At 37.6% G+C, this 17,520-nt stretch overlaps 1 protein-coding gene across 9 annotated transcripts in view; it reads left to right on the top strand.

Moving 5' to 3' along the window:
• PSD3 (pleckstrin and Sec7 domain containing 3) overlaps window positions 1-17,520 on the top strand; it is a 460,884-nt gene that overhangs the window by 262,558 nt on the left and 180,806 nt on the right. Inside the window, exon 10 of one of the 9 annotated variants that reach the window (XM_075997240.1) lies at window positions 1,614-16,323. The exons of the other annotated variants lie outside the window; for them this stretch is intronic. Coding sequence (XP_075853355.1) covers window positions 1,614-1,616 — 3 coding nt within the window. The 3' untranslated portion in view covers window positions 1,617-16,323. Of the gene's footprint in view, window positions 1-1,613; window positions 16,324-17,520 lie in introns of those variants that run through there. 9 annotated transcript variants of the gene reach the window in all.

Below are 17,520 nucleotides of genomic sequence, written 5' to 3'. Positions count from 1 at the left end.
ATTTTTCAAAGTAGTGAATATAATGACCAATAGCTCAGATATAGCTATATAGCAGTATTAAAAACAATGGTGTATTAAGAAAAAGACACTGGGAATTATTTTGAAGACTCAAAAGCTAGAAACTAACACAAACCTATTATAGTTATTTTATTTTTATGTGGATGTATGTTCTAGAGAATTCTTTAGAGGAGGTAGGAGTAGAAATGGAAGAGATGATAGGTTGCAGTTGTCTACACAAGAAGTGCTGGCTCAGATGCTGGTGGTGACAGTATTGAGGGGAATATATTAAGAATTGAATTATTTTGAGCTTATTATTAGAGTTCATATTGACAGATTGTTTTTCCTGATTGACCCTCTGTCCTTTCCTCTTTCACTTGTGATCTAACCTTCATGGAGTAGAAGAGAAAGAAAAAAGTAGAAAAACCTGACTTCCTTCTTCCCCGGTAATGTTTGATCTGTTAGGGTGAATGCAATGGAAGGCTTTGTGGCAGTGTGAAATGACCAGTGTCAGATCTGGAAAACAAGCCCAACATTTTCCTTTGGCCAGGCAACTTCAACTCTTCTCAGTTTTCTCACGTATAACATGGAGTGACAATACCTTCCTCCGAGAGGGGTTAGGAGGAGTAAATGAGATGAGGGTGTGTTGAGTGGCTGTAGCACTGTGCCCAATGTAGAATGTTCTAGTTGTGAAAGTCACTGGGCTCTATCCTGTCTAGGTGCTACTAGTGACTAGTGTTCAAGCCTCAGGATGATCATTTCACTTTTTTTTGCCTTAGTTTCCTCGTTTGTGAAATAAGGTGTTTGGCCTGTATCAGCCCATAGTTTGCTGATTTTCAGTTCAGGCTTTTGAAGCCCTGTGTCCAGAGCTCAACCCCTTCCCCATCATCACTCCCTTCCTGGACCAGAACTGCTTGCTTTGTTTTCCTGTTTGTTCTCAAGCTTCCTCACGTGACCTCTCTTGAGTAAAATGTTGCGTGGCAAAAAAGAAGCCAGAAAAACTCTACAAGTAATCTTGAAGGATCATTTCTGTCTAAGGGCTGGGAATGTTTTGTTTTTTTTTTTCCTTTGTCAACCCAGATCACATCCCTAAAGTTTTAACTTTCACATTGTATTTACTGGCTTAGATAAAGAAGTATATACTTAATAATGCAACTAGTAAATGTGCAGGCTGAAATTCAAGAAAATTGCTTTTGTTGTAGAAGCATTCTCAAAAGATTATTCCAAAGAACTACATGAGAGGAAGGAGCAGGACTGAGTCTGAAAAAGGTCTGAACTTTTTATAAATGAAAAGCCTGAAGTGAATTCTCGAAAATACTTGATCCGAGTTATATTCGGAGTATGTAGTTGAAAATAGGAACTTAGGGGTGGTATTTAAGTGTAGCTAAAAAAAGAGCATCAACTGTTGCCTAGAGTAGGTGAATTTCTCCAAGAGAAGGTCATGGAAACCTGGTAGCAACAGTATCTATGGAGGAAAGGGGCTTGGATGCTTATCCTGGTGTAACTAGGAGAGCCTTTTAAGAGAAAAGCTGTGTTTGCAAGCTTTTTAAGAGAAAAGCTTTAACGACTCTGGTATAAAATATGGAATATTGCAGCTTTTTTTTTTTTTTTTTCAGTAAAGTACATCAAGCTGAGTTCTCTGGTAAAAGGTTCCTGGTGTGTTTCTGCTTCTCCCTTCCCCGTGGAGGTCTGGAATCATGCTCTCCTTTCAGCCACGTGCCCAGCGTGGGCACAAGAATGATGCTGCTTTTGGGGTGGCTCAGACCTTGAATGAGAAATGGTGACGATAATGAGAATAATACTTTGAAGTAGCTGAAGATCCGCAAATCGTGTTCATGCTTAAAAAAAAAAAATCTACCCAAAAGAAGTCTGTGACAATGTTTTAACAGAACAGATGCTGCTTAAAGAGTACAAACAGATTTTTAACCAAAAAAAAAAAAAAAAAGAAAGAAAAAAAGTTTGAGTGGGGGTGGTAGTAGTCGTTAAGGGGACTGTAATAGAATATTAATGAGTCCCAGATTTTATTTTCAATTTGATCATATGAAGTACTATAGGATTTCATATTCAGATGCATCCATAGAATTTTGAATGTTTGTATGCTTGGAGTATTTTTATAACAACGTAACACGGTCCATCGAGATCCCTGCTCCTGTCACTCAGCCATGAACATGGACTATCGATATAAATTTAAGTGGTCACATTGTCAATGTAAACCATCCTCTTTTTGCTTATGATATTCCAGAAGGGGACAAGGAGTTCCTCAGGAGTGATGTGCTCCTTTCAACAGGCCTCCAGTCGAGGGTAAATGAACTCTACAGCAAATATTCTATCCTGAATATGAGGTTTAACTATCCATTAGGGATACAGAGAAACAAATTTCAGTTTAGAGGCATTTGTACTTATATAGTAAAAACATCCTATAAAGCAACGGTCTCCAACCTTTTTGGCACCAGGGACCAATTTCATGGAAGACAATTATTCCAGGGGGTGGGGGGAGGTAGAGCTCAGGCAGTGATATGAGCCATGGGAATCAGCTGTAAATACAGATGAAGCTTCACTTCCTTTCCCGCCACTCACCTCCTACTGAGCAACCTGGTTCCTAACAGGCCATGGACCTGTCCCAGTCCTTGGCCTGGGGCTTGGGCGACCACAACCATAAAGGAAAACAATTTGTATTGTGCTTGTAGTAATGCTTGATTTAGGTAAAGGTCAGTTGTTTGAAAAAGACTCAAAAAGTTAAAAAGCAAAAAATTAAAGTAAAAATAACTTTGACCAGCCAGAATAAATGGATGTTACAGTCTGTTTAGCCTCCCAAATTTTACTCAGACCCTCATTTAGATCCTATTTTTGGTAATAACCATAATTAATTTTTACTTCAAACTTTTTGGCCTAATCCCCTTCCCTGGTATTATAAGCTAAGCAAATGGCCGTGTACACACAGGTGAATATAAATACACAAACAACTGCCTAAAACCATCTCCTGGCCTGGGCACCAGCCACTGCCCATCTCTGAGCCTGCTCTTCATTAACAAGATAATAGCCACATCCAATTAATTTTTCTAAAACAAATTTAGTAGAACACAAACATTTAGGTTATTAAATTTTTTAATCAAAATTATTGTAAAGAAACAATTATTTTCCCAGTTTGGCCATGAATTATAAGGATGAAGTTCGAGGGCGTGCTGTTAGGCAGATATGTGGTCAGTAGTGAGAAGTGATTTGATAAGATGAAGAGAAAATGAAAACCTTAAAGGGCACTAGGACTCCAGACGGGACAGGTGGAGCTCCGAGGAGTGGCAGGCGCAAATCTGTGGAGTCAGTGGCTTCTCGGAGAATGGCTGTGTCACAGCAAAGTAATGGACGTACTTAATGAGTCATCAAAAATGTCACATTATGTTTACTTAGTTTGATTAAGGAGACAGGGAGTGTGAAATAGATGTGGGAAGATTGCCAACAAAACTATTTTATAAAGATGTTGGCATTTAAAGGAATCAGCTTCAGTCAGAAAATTCACTAATATAGGATAATTCCTTTCTTTATCCAAAACCATTCTTGATCTCTGTTCCCTGTCAATGTTGGATTTTCATTGTTAAAGATTTTATTGTTTTAGTTGTTTTAAAATATACCCTTAAACTTTCTACAGATAGCAGCATAGTTTTTATGCTGAAATATTGTTTTCTCAGAAACACTAGAAGCCACATTTATCCAGATCTTGCAAGGAAGTGTTTTATGAATGCTGCAGGTACATGAACCTTCCTCTTTGCGGTGTACCATCTGGTTGAATGGAGTCATACATTCTTATAGTTCTGCCCCATCATCGCCTTAGGCCATCTGTTGAGAAGAATCCTGATGTCTTCCTACTTTTCCCCAGAAAAGATGAACTACCATATTAATTTGGGCACCACTGCCATTTGCAAAAGATCGCAAAGGAAAATCAATACATGCTCCTGGGCAAGTCATTTCAATGGGGTTACTTAATTTTAGAAGCAATCAGAAGCAGTTATTCCTTGAGAATGCAAGATAGGTAAAGTGCTACTCTTCTTTTCCTAATTTGCTTTCTTTCACTCCCAGAAACATAAATGGAAGGTAAATATGTGTTCTCAAAATATTATCATGAGCATCATTTGCATTTCAGGTTGTTAGTCATATAGACTTAAGCAAAGAAGAAATCTTTGAAAGAGTTAGAGATTTTGACAACATACTAACTTTGATTAGATGATGATATTGTATACACTCGTGTTTGACCTCCTCCCTGCCCGTATTCCTAAAGATAGAAACTGTGTCTTGATCTCAGTATCCCTCACACCTCGTGTAATTCCTAGGACAAATCAAATACTTGAAATGATCAGTTTTATGTAAAACACAGTGGCAGTGACTCTTTGTGAACAACTTGATACTGTATGCAGAATTGTTTGTGTATGTGAATATATACATAATTTTATCTTTTCTTGCGGGGAGGGGGTCTATACCATTAATCAGATTCTCAGAGGGATCTTTGTTCACCAGTATATTAAGAGCCATAGACTAGGACTCTTCCAGAATGCAGACCTATACATTATTGTTTTAATTAAAATAAACAAAAAACTTGGGAGGAAGGGTTTTTCTTTCCTCAGAGCACATTATTTATTCATTGAGGCCCTGCTGTCTGCCAAGCTCTGCAGCTGGGTTCAGGGGTGCAGCCCTTAAAAATGCAGACAATAGGCCATGCCCTCACGGAGCTCAGAATTTGGTGGGGAACAGGTATTGAATGATTATGCAAATTATGAAATACTTTACTCAAAATTATATACTAAATGTGATTAACTATAGAAGTCATACTTAATTGATTTGCCATGTTTGGCAAAAGTCAGAAGCTGTCTCAGGGCCGGGCGCGGTGGCTCACGCTTGTAATCCTAGCACTCTGGGAGGCCGAGGTGCCTGGATTGCTCGAGGTCAGGAGTTCGAAACCAGCCTGAGCAAGAGTGAGACCCCCGTCTCTACTATAAATAGAAAGAAATTAATTGGCCAACTAATAAATAGAGAAAAAATTAGCCAGGCATGGTGACGCATGCCTGTAGTTCCAGCTGCTCAGGAGGCTGAGGCAGGATTGTTTGAGCCCAGGAGTTTGAGGTTGCTGTGAGCTAGGCTGACGCCACGGCGCTCACTCTAGCCTGGGCAACAAAGCGAAAACTCTGTCTCAAAAAAGAAAAAAAAGAAGCTGTCTCAAGATAAAATTTAATAGGGTTCATGAGTTCTGAGTTCTTGCGTTGGTGTAAAGGATGTGCTAAACAAATATTTAATGTATTGGTAGAAGCAGAGATGAGTAAGACATGAATCCTGCCTTAAAGGAGCTTTTAATCTAGTATAGTAGTTTTCAATTCTGGCTACACATTAAAATCATGAGGAACAAAGGGAGAAAAAGTCAGAGGCTGAATTGTTCTTGGAGATAGAAAACTATTAAAATGGTACAAACACTTTGGAAATAAGTCTGGCACCTTCTGGTAAAATTGAATATACTTACCTAGGATCCAACATTTCAAGAGATGCAAAAGCTTATGTTACAGAAATAATCACAGTAGCTTTAGTTGTAATAACCCCAAACTCCCAAACTGGAAACAACCCAAATGTCCACCAACAGGTGAATTGGGTGTAAACAAGCTGTAGTATATCCATACAGTATAATAGAATACTAAACAACAAAAAAAAGGACTACTGATACACAAAATATTATGGATGAAAGCAGCAACAGTCGTTTGCTTCGTGGATGTGAGGATGGGAATTTCCTGGGAATGCAGGAACTTTCTGGGGTGATGCTGATATTAACACATGTTGGGGGAAATATTACTTGGGAGATATAAACAGAAACTTGATATCTCCTCCCTGCTCCTCCTCCTGCCTCATCAGTTTCAAATCTATTGGAATAAGGGCCCATTGTGTTTTTAAAAAGCTCCTGAGGTGATTCTGATGCCCACTGAGATTTGAGCTATTAAATAGGATAAAATACAAAAGAGTATATTATTTTTCTATTATTGTAGCAAATTATGATAAATTTTAGTGACTTGAAACAACACACATTTGTTATCTCATTGTTCTGCAGGTTAGAGGTTTGGGTTGGTTTTGCTGGTTCTGCTCTGGGTTTCACAGTACCAGATTCAAAATTTAGGCAGGGATGTGTTTCCTTCTGGAGGCTGGGAAGGTGAATCCACTTAGTGTTCATTCAGGTTGTTGGCAAAATTTAGTTCCATGTGGTAATAGGACTGAGGTCCCCATTTTCTTCGTGGTTGTAGGCCAGGGGTCATTCTCAGCTTCTGTAGGTCGCACCTGTTCATTGGTTTATGGTTCTCTTCCTCCATTTTGAAAGCCAGCAAGAGTGGTTCAAGTCCTCCTCACTCTCAGAGCCCTCTGATCTCCCCTGCACCACCTGCCCTCCTCTTCTGATGTCTCTACTGAGTGACTGTTCTGCCTTTTTCCTATGCTTTGAGGGGCTTACATAATTACATTGGGCACACCCAGCTAATCCAGAATAATCTCCTGATATTAAGGTCAGTTAACCAGTGACCTTAATTCCTTCTGCCAAGACCCTTCCCAGCAGCAACTACGAGATGAACATTTGATTAAACAATCATAGGACAAGAATCTCAGGGGGGCCACCATCTTTAGAATTCTGCTTAAATATAGAATTACATGTAAAATGCTGTGGGATTTCAGAATAATGAGAAATGACTTCCAACTGGGGAATCTGGGAAACCACCTTTGACATGGTGGCATTTCATTGTCTGTTGACAGGTAGTTCAGATGGGTGCTATACAGACAGAGTAGAAGGGACACCAGGTGTGAGTAACGGCTTAAGTGCCCAAGTGGAGGGAGGAAGGGGTTCAGCCTTCTCCTATGAATGCAATCCATGCGTGTGTTGTCTACACTGAGCTATTCAGGCCACTGCAGTGTAAAGTGAAATTTTTCTAGATCAAAGTAGAAAAATAGCAGGGATGTCAAAAAGTTTATGAACACTTAGCAAGCAGAATTATTATTTTTAAAAGGACTAGGGCAGTTTTATGGTGTGATTTTTGTCCCACCTTCCCTATGGCTGTCAGAGCTGAGTAGAATTACATGTGGAAGTCTAAAGAGTTATTTTCATATTTCTAAATTTTTTAAAACTCCAACTTTACCCATATAAACCAGGGAATGTGGCCTTCCATAAAAGTATACCACTCTCCCTTTATATGGCCCCACAGGACTTATCTCTCTGACCATTTTTAGTGGACTTTGTACCCTGCTCTTGTTAGATGATAACATCAGTACAGTCATAGCTTGTGTGGAGAGAGGCTGTGGTCATATTGGCATCTCCCTGGTGTCTGTCTAAAAATTGCAGCCATATCAAAACTGACTTTTTTTCTGCTCTAATGTCACAGTATCATAACTGATTTTTATAGCAATTCCACATAAAGGAAAAATCCTTTTTTATTAGCATTACTCTCTCTCTCCCACTTACCTTCCTTTCAACCTAATTTATTTATTTATAAGCCTTCAAACAGGATTGTATATGCCTTTTTATTTTGCAAGGTATGCATCTATACAAAAAGTCATAGAATACTTCCTGCCGACTTTTTAAAAATACAAAGGCTATCACTGCCTGTATTTGTTTTATATTCAACCTTAAGTGTGTATACATAAAAAAAACCAACACAACTAGCTGCTCCCCCCACCCCAAAAAATGCTGGATATGAGAAATAGGATTAAAAAGGGAAGTTACAGAGGCAGAAAGCCAAGGGGTCTTTTACTGGCCATCAACAGATTCCACTTTTCTTTGGTGACTCACATTTTGCCCTTAAAACTTCTGCTGCATACTAAGCCTTCCACGGTCTTTGCAAACCTTTCCCTCTCTTGCCAGTGTTTGTTTTCCTTCCATCTCTTCCCACCTTCCACCCAAGCCTTAAGTGTTGGCCTTGATTAAATTAGAGGCCTGCTAAAGGAAAACCATTTTTCTTCTGTGTCACTTTTTACTAGCTTTGAAAAGAGAAATAGCTTTTTCTGGAAGTCGCTTTCTGCATTCTGAGCAAGCATTAATACAGGAGGAATTCGTATGGTAGTTAATTTGCACTATTTAGCACCTGCAGAGGAAGCTCTGCTTTCTCTCCCATGTGCAGTCTCCTCCTTTCTGCCTGCAATGATCTCTGCTGGTGTTTTGATTAAAGCTTTGTGCTTTCATATTCAAAGACACCGGGAACTGTTTCTCATTTCATCTTTTTCCATTCATTTGCCCACTTTAATATGCAAAGGTATATTTTCTGATAACTCAGAAATACTGCTGTTGCTTTCACTTAGATTTTCCTCTTCATGTTTCCTCAGTGCTTCTGACTCTGAGAATGTATTTCTTTGCCCCTCCACCATGTCAGTTACATCTGTTTCTGGTTTCTTTTCTCTAGAGAAAATGGATTTTTAAAAAAATGAAACCAAACCTTTAGAAAGTCTCTTAAGTAATGTCTTCAGATTCTTGTGTTTTCCATGTTTATAATGCTTCATTAAAAGCTTATTGTAAGATTGGGACGTTGAGGCAAGAGGATCGTTTGAGTTTGCAGTGAGCTATGATGATGCCACTGCGCTCTACCCAGGAAGACTTTAGCAAGTCTCTGTCTCAAAAAAGAAAAAAGGTTATTGTAAGGATCCTTCTAGTGTTGTGAACTTCCAGTAAATACTGTTCACACTCCTGCAGGTACCCACATACATTTTTATGAAAAGGCCACACTCCAACTTATGGTATGTTTTTCAATTGTTAAGAAGTAGAGATTTGGAGGTAATAGTTAAGTTTGAGAAGCCCTTTCAATCTTAAAATCTGTTGCTTTCCAAGCTTCACATTATTTCCTATGAGCAAAGGGGGTATCTCTATTTAAAAGCTAAAGCTAAGCATAGGCACAGATACAGCAAGGCAGGGGGGAGGGGAAGCACACTGTGCGTGTATGCACACACGCACATGTATGTGTCTACACACACATGCTGAGAGAAGTATCCATGTTCAGATAGGGGTGTTCCCATGAGTCCCTCACTGTGCTGTAGTGACTCATTTGCTAGATGAAATGACAGCTCTGTTGACCTGCCATATTAAGATACAGGTTAACAATTAAAATCAGCCTGTCTTAGGGGAGGGCATTCAAAATGAAAACATTAAACAGTAACAAATGAACCTAACAGTATTGTAACACAAATGCAGTACTTTGTAATTCCACTGAAGAGGATGGGAAAAGAAAGAACTAAAATAAGTAATTTTGAGAAACAGTATTTTAACTGGATGCTGTACAGATGAAGACAGAAAGAACAATGCAAAAACACTATAGTTAGCACTAGAGTTAGCAAATTTGCTTTGCACAGGCATATGAGTTAGCAACTATTAGTTTGTGTATATACTAGGATTGAGTAAATAAGCAAATATACTGCAGATGATAAAAACCAGGTTTCTTTCTGTGGGAGAAAGAAATTATGAATAAGGAACCCTGTGATGTTGGATTGCAGTTGGAATTGTGAATATGAGCTCATAATTTTTAATGTGTAGATTGGTACAGAAATGTAGGTGGGTGTGTGTGCATGGGCCAGTATACATGAAGATATTTCCTAGCTCTGCCTGCTGAAAGGATCTAGAAGCAGTGACACCTTAATAGAAATGAATAATGTAGCATCTAGACTTGGTTTCTAAATGCTGGATCACCAATAAAAGGAACCAGGGCTCCTTGGTGAAGTGGTTGGTTGTAGTCCTGGGGCAGGGAAAATACAAGATGAGCCTAGAACATGTTGTTCCAGAAAATAAGGAAGTACTCAAAAAAGGAGAGAAGCATGCCAAAATGCCAACCTGGAGGAGCTCCTAATGGCCCAAGCTGGAACAATTTGAGCAACACAGTGGTAGTGTTAGATTATAAACAGAGAAGAAAATGAATATCCATTGAAAAAATAAATTTTGGAGAAGGGACAGCTTTACAGAAGAATTTTAATAAATGTAAAAGGAAAGAGGGAAATAGAAAACTACCATTAGGCAAATACTACGTAATTGTTGCACAGAAGATCCATCAATGGGTGATAAAATTGGTAAGTTTGAGGAGAATCAGGGTATTTGTATAGTTTCAAAGTATCTCTCCCAAGATATTTATTAATTAATTATAAGGGGAAAAATAGTAACTTAAACAGTATAGACAGCCACTGGATCCCACCTTAGCCAAATGATCCAGGTTAACATCATCAGTTACAAGACAGTTACAGTTACAAGTTCTCAATATCGGGAAGCCTCTGACATGTTAAGAACACAGCATCACTTTTCTGGTGTCCTTCCCTAACATGCCTGACTTCATTGTAAACATGAGACAATGACAGCCAAACTCAGATTATGGGATAGTCTGCAGAATGACTGGCTGTCCTCTTCAGAAGTGTCAAGGTTGTAATAGACAGGAGAACTTGTCAGGAGGAGCTATCACTGATTGCAGGAGCCCAAGAAGACATAACAACTGAGTGTATTGTGAGTTTTGGAGAGGATTTTGGAATAGGAAAAGTGCAGTAATGGAAAAACCGGTGACATTCGAATAAGGTCTGTAGTTAATACTGTACCAATGTTAATGCTCTTTGATCATTGCAGTAATGGTTATGTAAGATATTAACATTAGGGGAAGGCTAGGTGAAGGGTGTACAGGAGCTCTCTGTACTATTAGTCTTACTTTTTTTGTAAGTATGAAACAACTACAAAAGAAAATAGATGCTGGATAGTTGAGTGTACAAAGGTGTATGTACAAGGACATTAATTACAGCACTGTCTGCAATAGCAAAAACTTGAGAATAATACAAATGTCTGCCAGTGAGGGATTAGATAAATTATACTTTATCTGTATAATTAATATAGTTGTTAAAAAGACCATATATAGTTTATCTGTACTGATAAGGATGTCAAAGTGAAGAGAAAGGGTTAAGAGTATACACTCATAATTCAGGCTGCTTGCATTCTAATCCCAGCTCCAATACTTAAAATTAATTCTGTGACCTGGGGGGAATTCTTCTTCTTCTCTCTGTTCATCAGTTTCCTCATGTGTAATTGTGAGTAATAATCTACTTAGAGGCTGGCAATGAGGATTAAATGTGAAAATCCATGTAAAGCACTCAGGATAATATTAATACTTAGCATATAATAAATCCTTGATAAAATATTAAGACTCTAATTATTTTCCAGGAATAAATGGAAAATTCCAACATAACATTAAGTATGGAATATGCTATTTCTGTTAAAATTCATAGGTAGGAATCTTGAAGATTAGATACTAATAGGTTAATAGCTTTGATGTCAGGGGAGCAGCATATTGGGGAACTTTACTTTCTAAGTTAAACAATTAAAAACTTATTTTCCATAAATTATACTGAGGGAGCTCAGAGAACTTCACCCTGAAATATGGCTCCCTAGTATAAGGAGTATTTTGAATTTAAAGCCCTTAGAGATCAACAGATGATGGAAGAGACTTTCCCCCTGTCCACAGAAAGACTGGAGCTGCCAAGGGGTACAATAGTTCTTCTTTCCCCTCCTTGTTATCATCTGTGGCAGAAGAGAAGACTGAAGAATGTAGCCACGCTTGAAAAATTTCCAAAGAGGACTATTTGCAAATTAATCTCTGTTCCCCCATCCGTTCATTTTCTCTGGGAATCATCTATTGCCTGTTAACAAAATTACCTACATTCCCCATCCTTCCTCTATGAAAAAAGATACATGAGAATCTTGGCCCCATTGGGATATTTGGGTAATCACTCTGTGATTCTGCTCTCTGCACATGAATAAATTTGTATGCCTTTTCTCCTATTTATCTGCCCTAAAAATAAGCAATGAAAACTTTATTTCTAAGGCTAAAGGCATTGGGTAGTCTCCAAGGTCATATGACTTGTATGTTACAGTGGAAAATATTAATACAAGAAGCCTGACTGTGCTCTCAGCCACTTAAAACTGTGTTGATGTATACAATTCTCTGGAACATGGGTCTTAACTTGGAAGATTAATGACTCTGGTGCATAATTCTAGGCTGTGAAAGGTTATTGTGAGGATGGGTGTGACCAGCTCTTTGTCTTCATGGGATATAACCCAAAAGATCTAAAATGTAGCATTTAGCCAGAAATAAGTAATTGTGGTAATTTTCATTAGAATGATTAAACCGTGGAGTACAACACCAAAATGGTGATGTAATTGCCACGCCTGAAGTTAAAAATAGGATCTAATATCTTCACAAAAGTCATCTATATTTATATATAGTATAGATGAATATATATGGAAATATGTTTGAGAATAAAAGTACATATTTTCAAAGAATGTGCTTAGATTTTGGATATGATATCAGTTTTTGTATGATTATAAAGACTTGGGTGTTTTGGTTTGTTTGTTTTTGCTTTAATGCCTGTATTGTTCTGAAGTTCTATATAGTGTTAGGGCGCTAAATCTGACCAGTCTGATTTAATTGCATGCAGGTCCATGTAGCAAATTTAAGGCACATCTTACTTTGTGGGTTTTGGCTATACTGCATTTCTAAAAGGACCACAGGGGTAGAACTAGGATGAAATGTCAAAAAGAAATGTATTGCAAGGAAATAGGAAGACCATTCCAAGAAATTAGAATAAAAGGTCAAATGCTCTTCTCTTCTTTTGGGCCTGTGATTCCATTTTATATCTTCCCTATTAATAGTCATTTCAAATTTGAATCACCAAAGCTTTCCAAGGAAAAAAGTGAAAATGTTGACTGCATTATTTTCCTCATTTGATTTTTGGTGATGCTTTTATACATTTTGCATCCTGGTTTCTTTAAACACTTTTGTTTAAATATATAATACTGCCTGACCTGCTGTTTTAAAATTGTTTAGATCTCATTTAAGTTCTACTTTTTTCTTCAGGTCTCCACCTGTTTTTCAATTCTGTTTGCAATAGTCATTATTCCATTTGTTGGTAACCATATGGCAGAGCATTTTTCTTTTACAATAAAATTACATGCAGTGCATTGAAGCCCATATTGTTGTGTTGTAATCTCTGGAGAGCTTAAAGTAGGTGAGAGGTCATTCCAGAATGCAACATGCCACTGATACAGGTGTATAGTCTTAGCACAGAACTGGGTTTCAGAATATTACATTTTAAAGGTACTAAGATATATATATATAGCTAGTGCCGGCATAAGAGTAAAGTCTGTAAATGAATAGCACAGCTGTAATGTTTGTGGAGTTTTTCCACTTATATCCCAAATCCTTTGATTTCTTAAATTCTAGGATTTTGATAGGAGATAAAATTGGCTAGCTCTAGTGAGTGCTGCTTACTTGAGTCACTGCTATGAAGCTGAAATCATAACAAGCTCTAGAACAAGAGCAATGGACTCTTGGAGTCACATCATCTTGGCTAACCTTCTGGCCCTGCCACTTACTGGCTTTGTGACACTGGTCAAATTAATGAAGCTTTCTGAGGCTCCTTTCTCCAACTGTGAAATGGTGATAACGTCACTTCCTGTGGAAAGTAGTTATAAGGATTAAAGGGGATTATATCTGTGAAATGTACAGCACATCCTCTGGCTTGTGATTCATATCTATAAGTGTTCTTCCTCCCTTTCTCCCACCCTACTTGTTTTAATGTGCCTCCCACTCAGTGTTTTGTTTTCTAAGATTTGAAAAACGGGCAACAGAAAACATTACTTTAGTCCATTTTTCTATTTGGGTTGGAAAAATCTTTACAAGTTTTCTTTCTTCCTTTCATTCCGTCATTCATTGCTGGCTTCGTGCCAGAGCATCTTTCTGGAGGAAAAGGTGAGTCCCCTGCCTTCAGGGAGGCACCCAAGTCAACTCACCCTTAGAGAAGCCCGGGAGATTCAGAGCCCCAGAAGTGGAAATATGGAGTCCTGAAGCAGCTGGAAGTGTGGGAATGTTAAACTTGGGCTCACAGAGCAGATCTAAGCAAAGTTAGGAGAAAGAGCGAGAAGGTGGCATAGAATGGGTGCTGCATTCATTCAGATACGAGGATGAGTGAGAGAGGATTTCCTGATGACTTCTCATGACTGGTGGGGCCATTTCCCTGAGATTAAGAATATAAGAGCTGTTTTATTAGAAATGGAAATAATTTTAAAAAGGTATTCTAGATATCCCTAAATTTTTAGATGAAGAAACTATCAAGGGTGGGCTAAAAGAGTTGAAACTCATTCAAGGTCTCTCAGATAGCCTTTCTTGCTGTCACAGGAGTGCAACAATTTAACTGCTAAAAGGGCCCTTGGAGACCAGGACTGAAGGTATGAGGTACCCTACTTGGGAATTTTACAAGTGAAAACACAAGGCATTTTTGACTTTGTAGCTAGAGAAGGTCACTCCAAGCTGTCAGAATTGAGAAGAAGTGAAGTGGAAGAAAAGAAAGGGGGTAGAGTTGAGGTCAGATTCTGAGGAGAGAGAGAGTAGGTTGCCATAATTTAGTGCCAGTTAAACAATGTGGCGGCGATCCAGGCTGAGTTAACACAGCAGGGGCTGTCAGTGTGGAGCCAGTTCAGTGTCCGGTTCTGCAGGCCAGTTGGAAATCAAAGGTGGGAACAGAGGAGGAAGCAAAGCCGCTCTGTGTGGACATGGAGCCGGTCCAGACAAAATGGCGGACAGCAGTGTTGAGGTGACCTGAGGCGCTCTCCTGAGGGTGGGCCTGCCTCCACCTGTCCCCAACCTTTGGCTGGTGCCCAACACCTTGCAGTGTTGTTTCTCTGAGCTTTTCCATGAATAAGAAAGTTACTAAGCAGTGTATTATCCTAGATTTGATGTTACGTTATTTGTTATCTTCTGAAATTTCTTCTGGAAAGAACTTAATGTTCTAATGGTAGCTAGCAGTGTTTCATCTAGTTTCTTATATTCTTTAAAAGTATTTAGTTTAATCTGATAAGAACAGTTACTACACTTGAGATTAATCAAAAGGCCAAGTACATTTCAAATATTCCCAGTGCAAAAAAATAAGTATTTGGAGTAATGGATATGTTACTTGGTTTAATTATTCCACATGGCATTAATCATAACATCACTTTGTAACCCCATAAATATATACAACTATAAGCTATCGATTTGCAATAAGATAAAAAAAGTTGTGTGTTTTTTTGCTATTAAAAAAGGATAGAGTCCCATGAACATGTTTATTAATAGTGAAAGACGCTGTATTTATAAAATGAACCTCTTATGTTTGGAGTATTAGACACATGAAAAATGGAAGTTAAAAAATAGATTTCAAAGTACAAATTATCCTTGCCTTCATTTTCAACCCTATAATAAAACACAGATGTTTTGGGACACATTCTGGTTCACTGTAGAGTTCAGGCAAATGCACTATATTTACATTTGATGTTTTCCAGGTTTGCCCGCCCTTTATGTCTTTAAAAATACTCTTGGCATTTTAGCAGTGAGTTTATAACTAATAATTAAGCATAGGAACACCCATTTTTTCCCCTTATATAGCCTAATCTTTTTTATCCCACAAAGATTAGTTTGTTGCCTAAAATCTTTATTTCTACTGGGGGAATCATGTTTCCTTGTTACTAATTATAATTGAGAAGAGTTTTTTTCATTGTAAATTGATTTTTCAATTGCTTAATACACTTTCTTAAAGATATTTATTACCAAATTTTCATCCTTCTGAATTTTTTTTTTTTGGTTTTCCATATGTGCCTACCAAAATGTTTTTTGAGCCACAAACATGTTTATTAATTAAATCTCTAGGAGAAGGCAGCCTTTAGTTCAAGTTGTTCTGAACAATCTGTGATACCTAAGTGCCTAAGGTTTGCTTTAAAAGGCACAGAAATTATCCTTAGAGTAATTTTTTGTCTTAAAAATATATTAAAGTATGCAATTTTAAAATAAAAATGACTAGCATTTTTCATAAAATGAATTTTTTTTAGGGGGGGCAGGTTTTCTGTTTTAAGTATAGCTTACTTCTGTTTTTTTAACAATCTGAGAAGACCAAAAATAGCATGTCTGGAAAATTATCAGTCTGTTAAAGGTATAATCAGCCCTTTACCCTGTATAATGTTCATATTCCTCTGATGGAGTCATCGTTCTAGTGTGAGAGTAAGATGTCCATTTGGCATGCAAACCTACTCATGTTAAAGTTTAACCTATGGTAGAAGTAAATGTTTCTGATAATGATTATCACATTCAAAATTTAATGTGCAGTATATATGATAGATCCCCTTTATAATATATTTACTATGTTGATTCGAATATACTGTCTGGTGGTTGTGTCCCCAGAAAGAGCAACTATATACAGTAAAACCATCATGGACCTGCCCTGTCCATCTTGACAGCTTGGATATTATCTAACCATGAAACATTAGAATTGGAGTGATTATTCTCCTCTCACCGTGTCAGGGTCTCACCGTGTCACCCAGGCTAGAGTGCAGTGGCATCGTCGTAGCTCACAGCAACCTCAAACTCCTGAGCTTGAATGATCCTCCTGCCTCAGCCTCCCAAAGTGCTAGGATTACAGGGATGAACCACTGCACCCAACCTTTTCTCTCATGTTCTTACTTGAATGTAGGGTTACTGAAAAATCCTGGTCTTACTGAACAGTTTTAATAAATAGTGTTTACTGACACTCATTGGTCTACAGACACATATACTAATAAACACAGTAGATGATAAAATTCCAAGCCTTTTAAAGTTCTTGTGTACCAGGCATTGTTCAGCATTTAAATATGTGAACACATTTGATTCTTGCAATAACCCTATAAGGCAGCTACCATTATTGTCTTCATTTTTTAGTAAAAAGAAGAAACAAACCAAGGAACAGAGCCCAGTATCTTGCATCCAATTTCAAAATAAGTGCCAGGGCTAGAATGTTTGTCGAATGATATAGGGCATTTTACTCCAGAGCCTGCTGCCCTTTCATCTTTCAGTAGAGGTTTTCTCACCTGTACAATCAGGATATTGATTTCTAAGTACCTTGACAGCTCCAAATTCTTACGATTCTCTGTAAGTTAATAATAGTATATTTATACCAATAAAATAAACATAGTATATTCAAGTAAAAATCTTTAGCCCCTGAGACCGGTTTTTAAAGTAATAACAAAGACATGAGTTTTTCACGTATTTTATTCTAAATCACAAATATTATTGCCTGGATTTGTAGTTGAAGCTAATCTTTTTATTTTAGAGTAAAAATAATAAAGGGATTTACGTTGTTTTCATTCATCATCTGAAAGTCTGGAGAGAGAATAGGGGCTAAACCTTGATGTATTTTACAGAATTCTATAGAGTTTCAGGCAACTCTATGACTAATAAAATTCATTGCTGTTAGTTTGTAAATGTGGAAGTTGAGTGTTAAAGCGATGATATGGAGAGTATAAGGTTTACACTTAAATAGGTAAACTAGATTATAGGAGGTGCACTCAGATTTTTTGCAATTGCATTCTGTTTGACAAAACTTTACTTCAGAAGCTACTTTCCATAAAAACAATTTATATGCTAATTATAAATTATTCTTTAAAGTAGATTTGTAATAAATTATGCTAGTCAGTCTTTGTTCAATTTGCCAAATAAATTTCCCAAAATA

This window comes from Microcebus murinus, chromosome 24, assembly GCF_040939455.1.
Source record: "Microcebus murinus isolate Inina chromosome 24, M.murinus_Inina_mat1.0, whole genome shotgun sequence".
In the NCBI taxonomy this organism is placed as follows: Eukaryota; Metazoa; Chordata; class Mammalia; order Primates; family Cheirogaleidae; genus Microcebus; species Microcebus murinus.
Note: the sequence above shows the minus strand (reverse complement) of the source record. Positions and strands in the feature narration are given on the sequence as shown.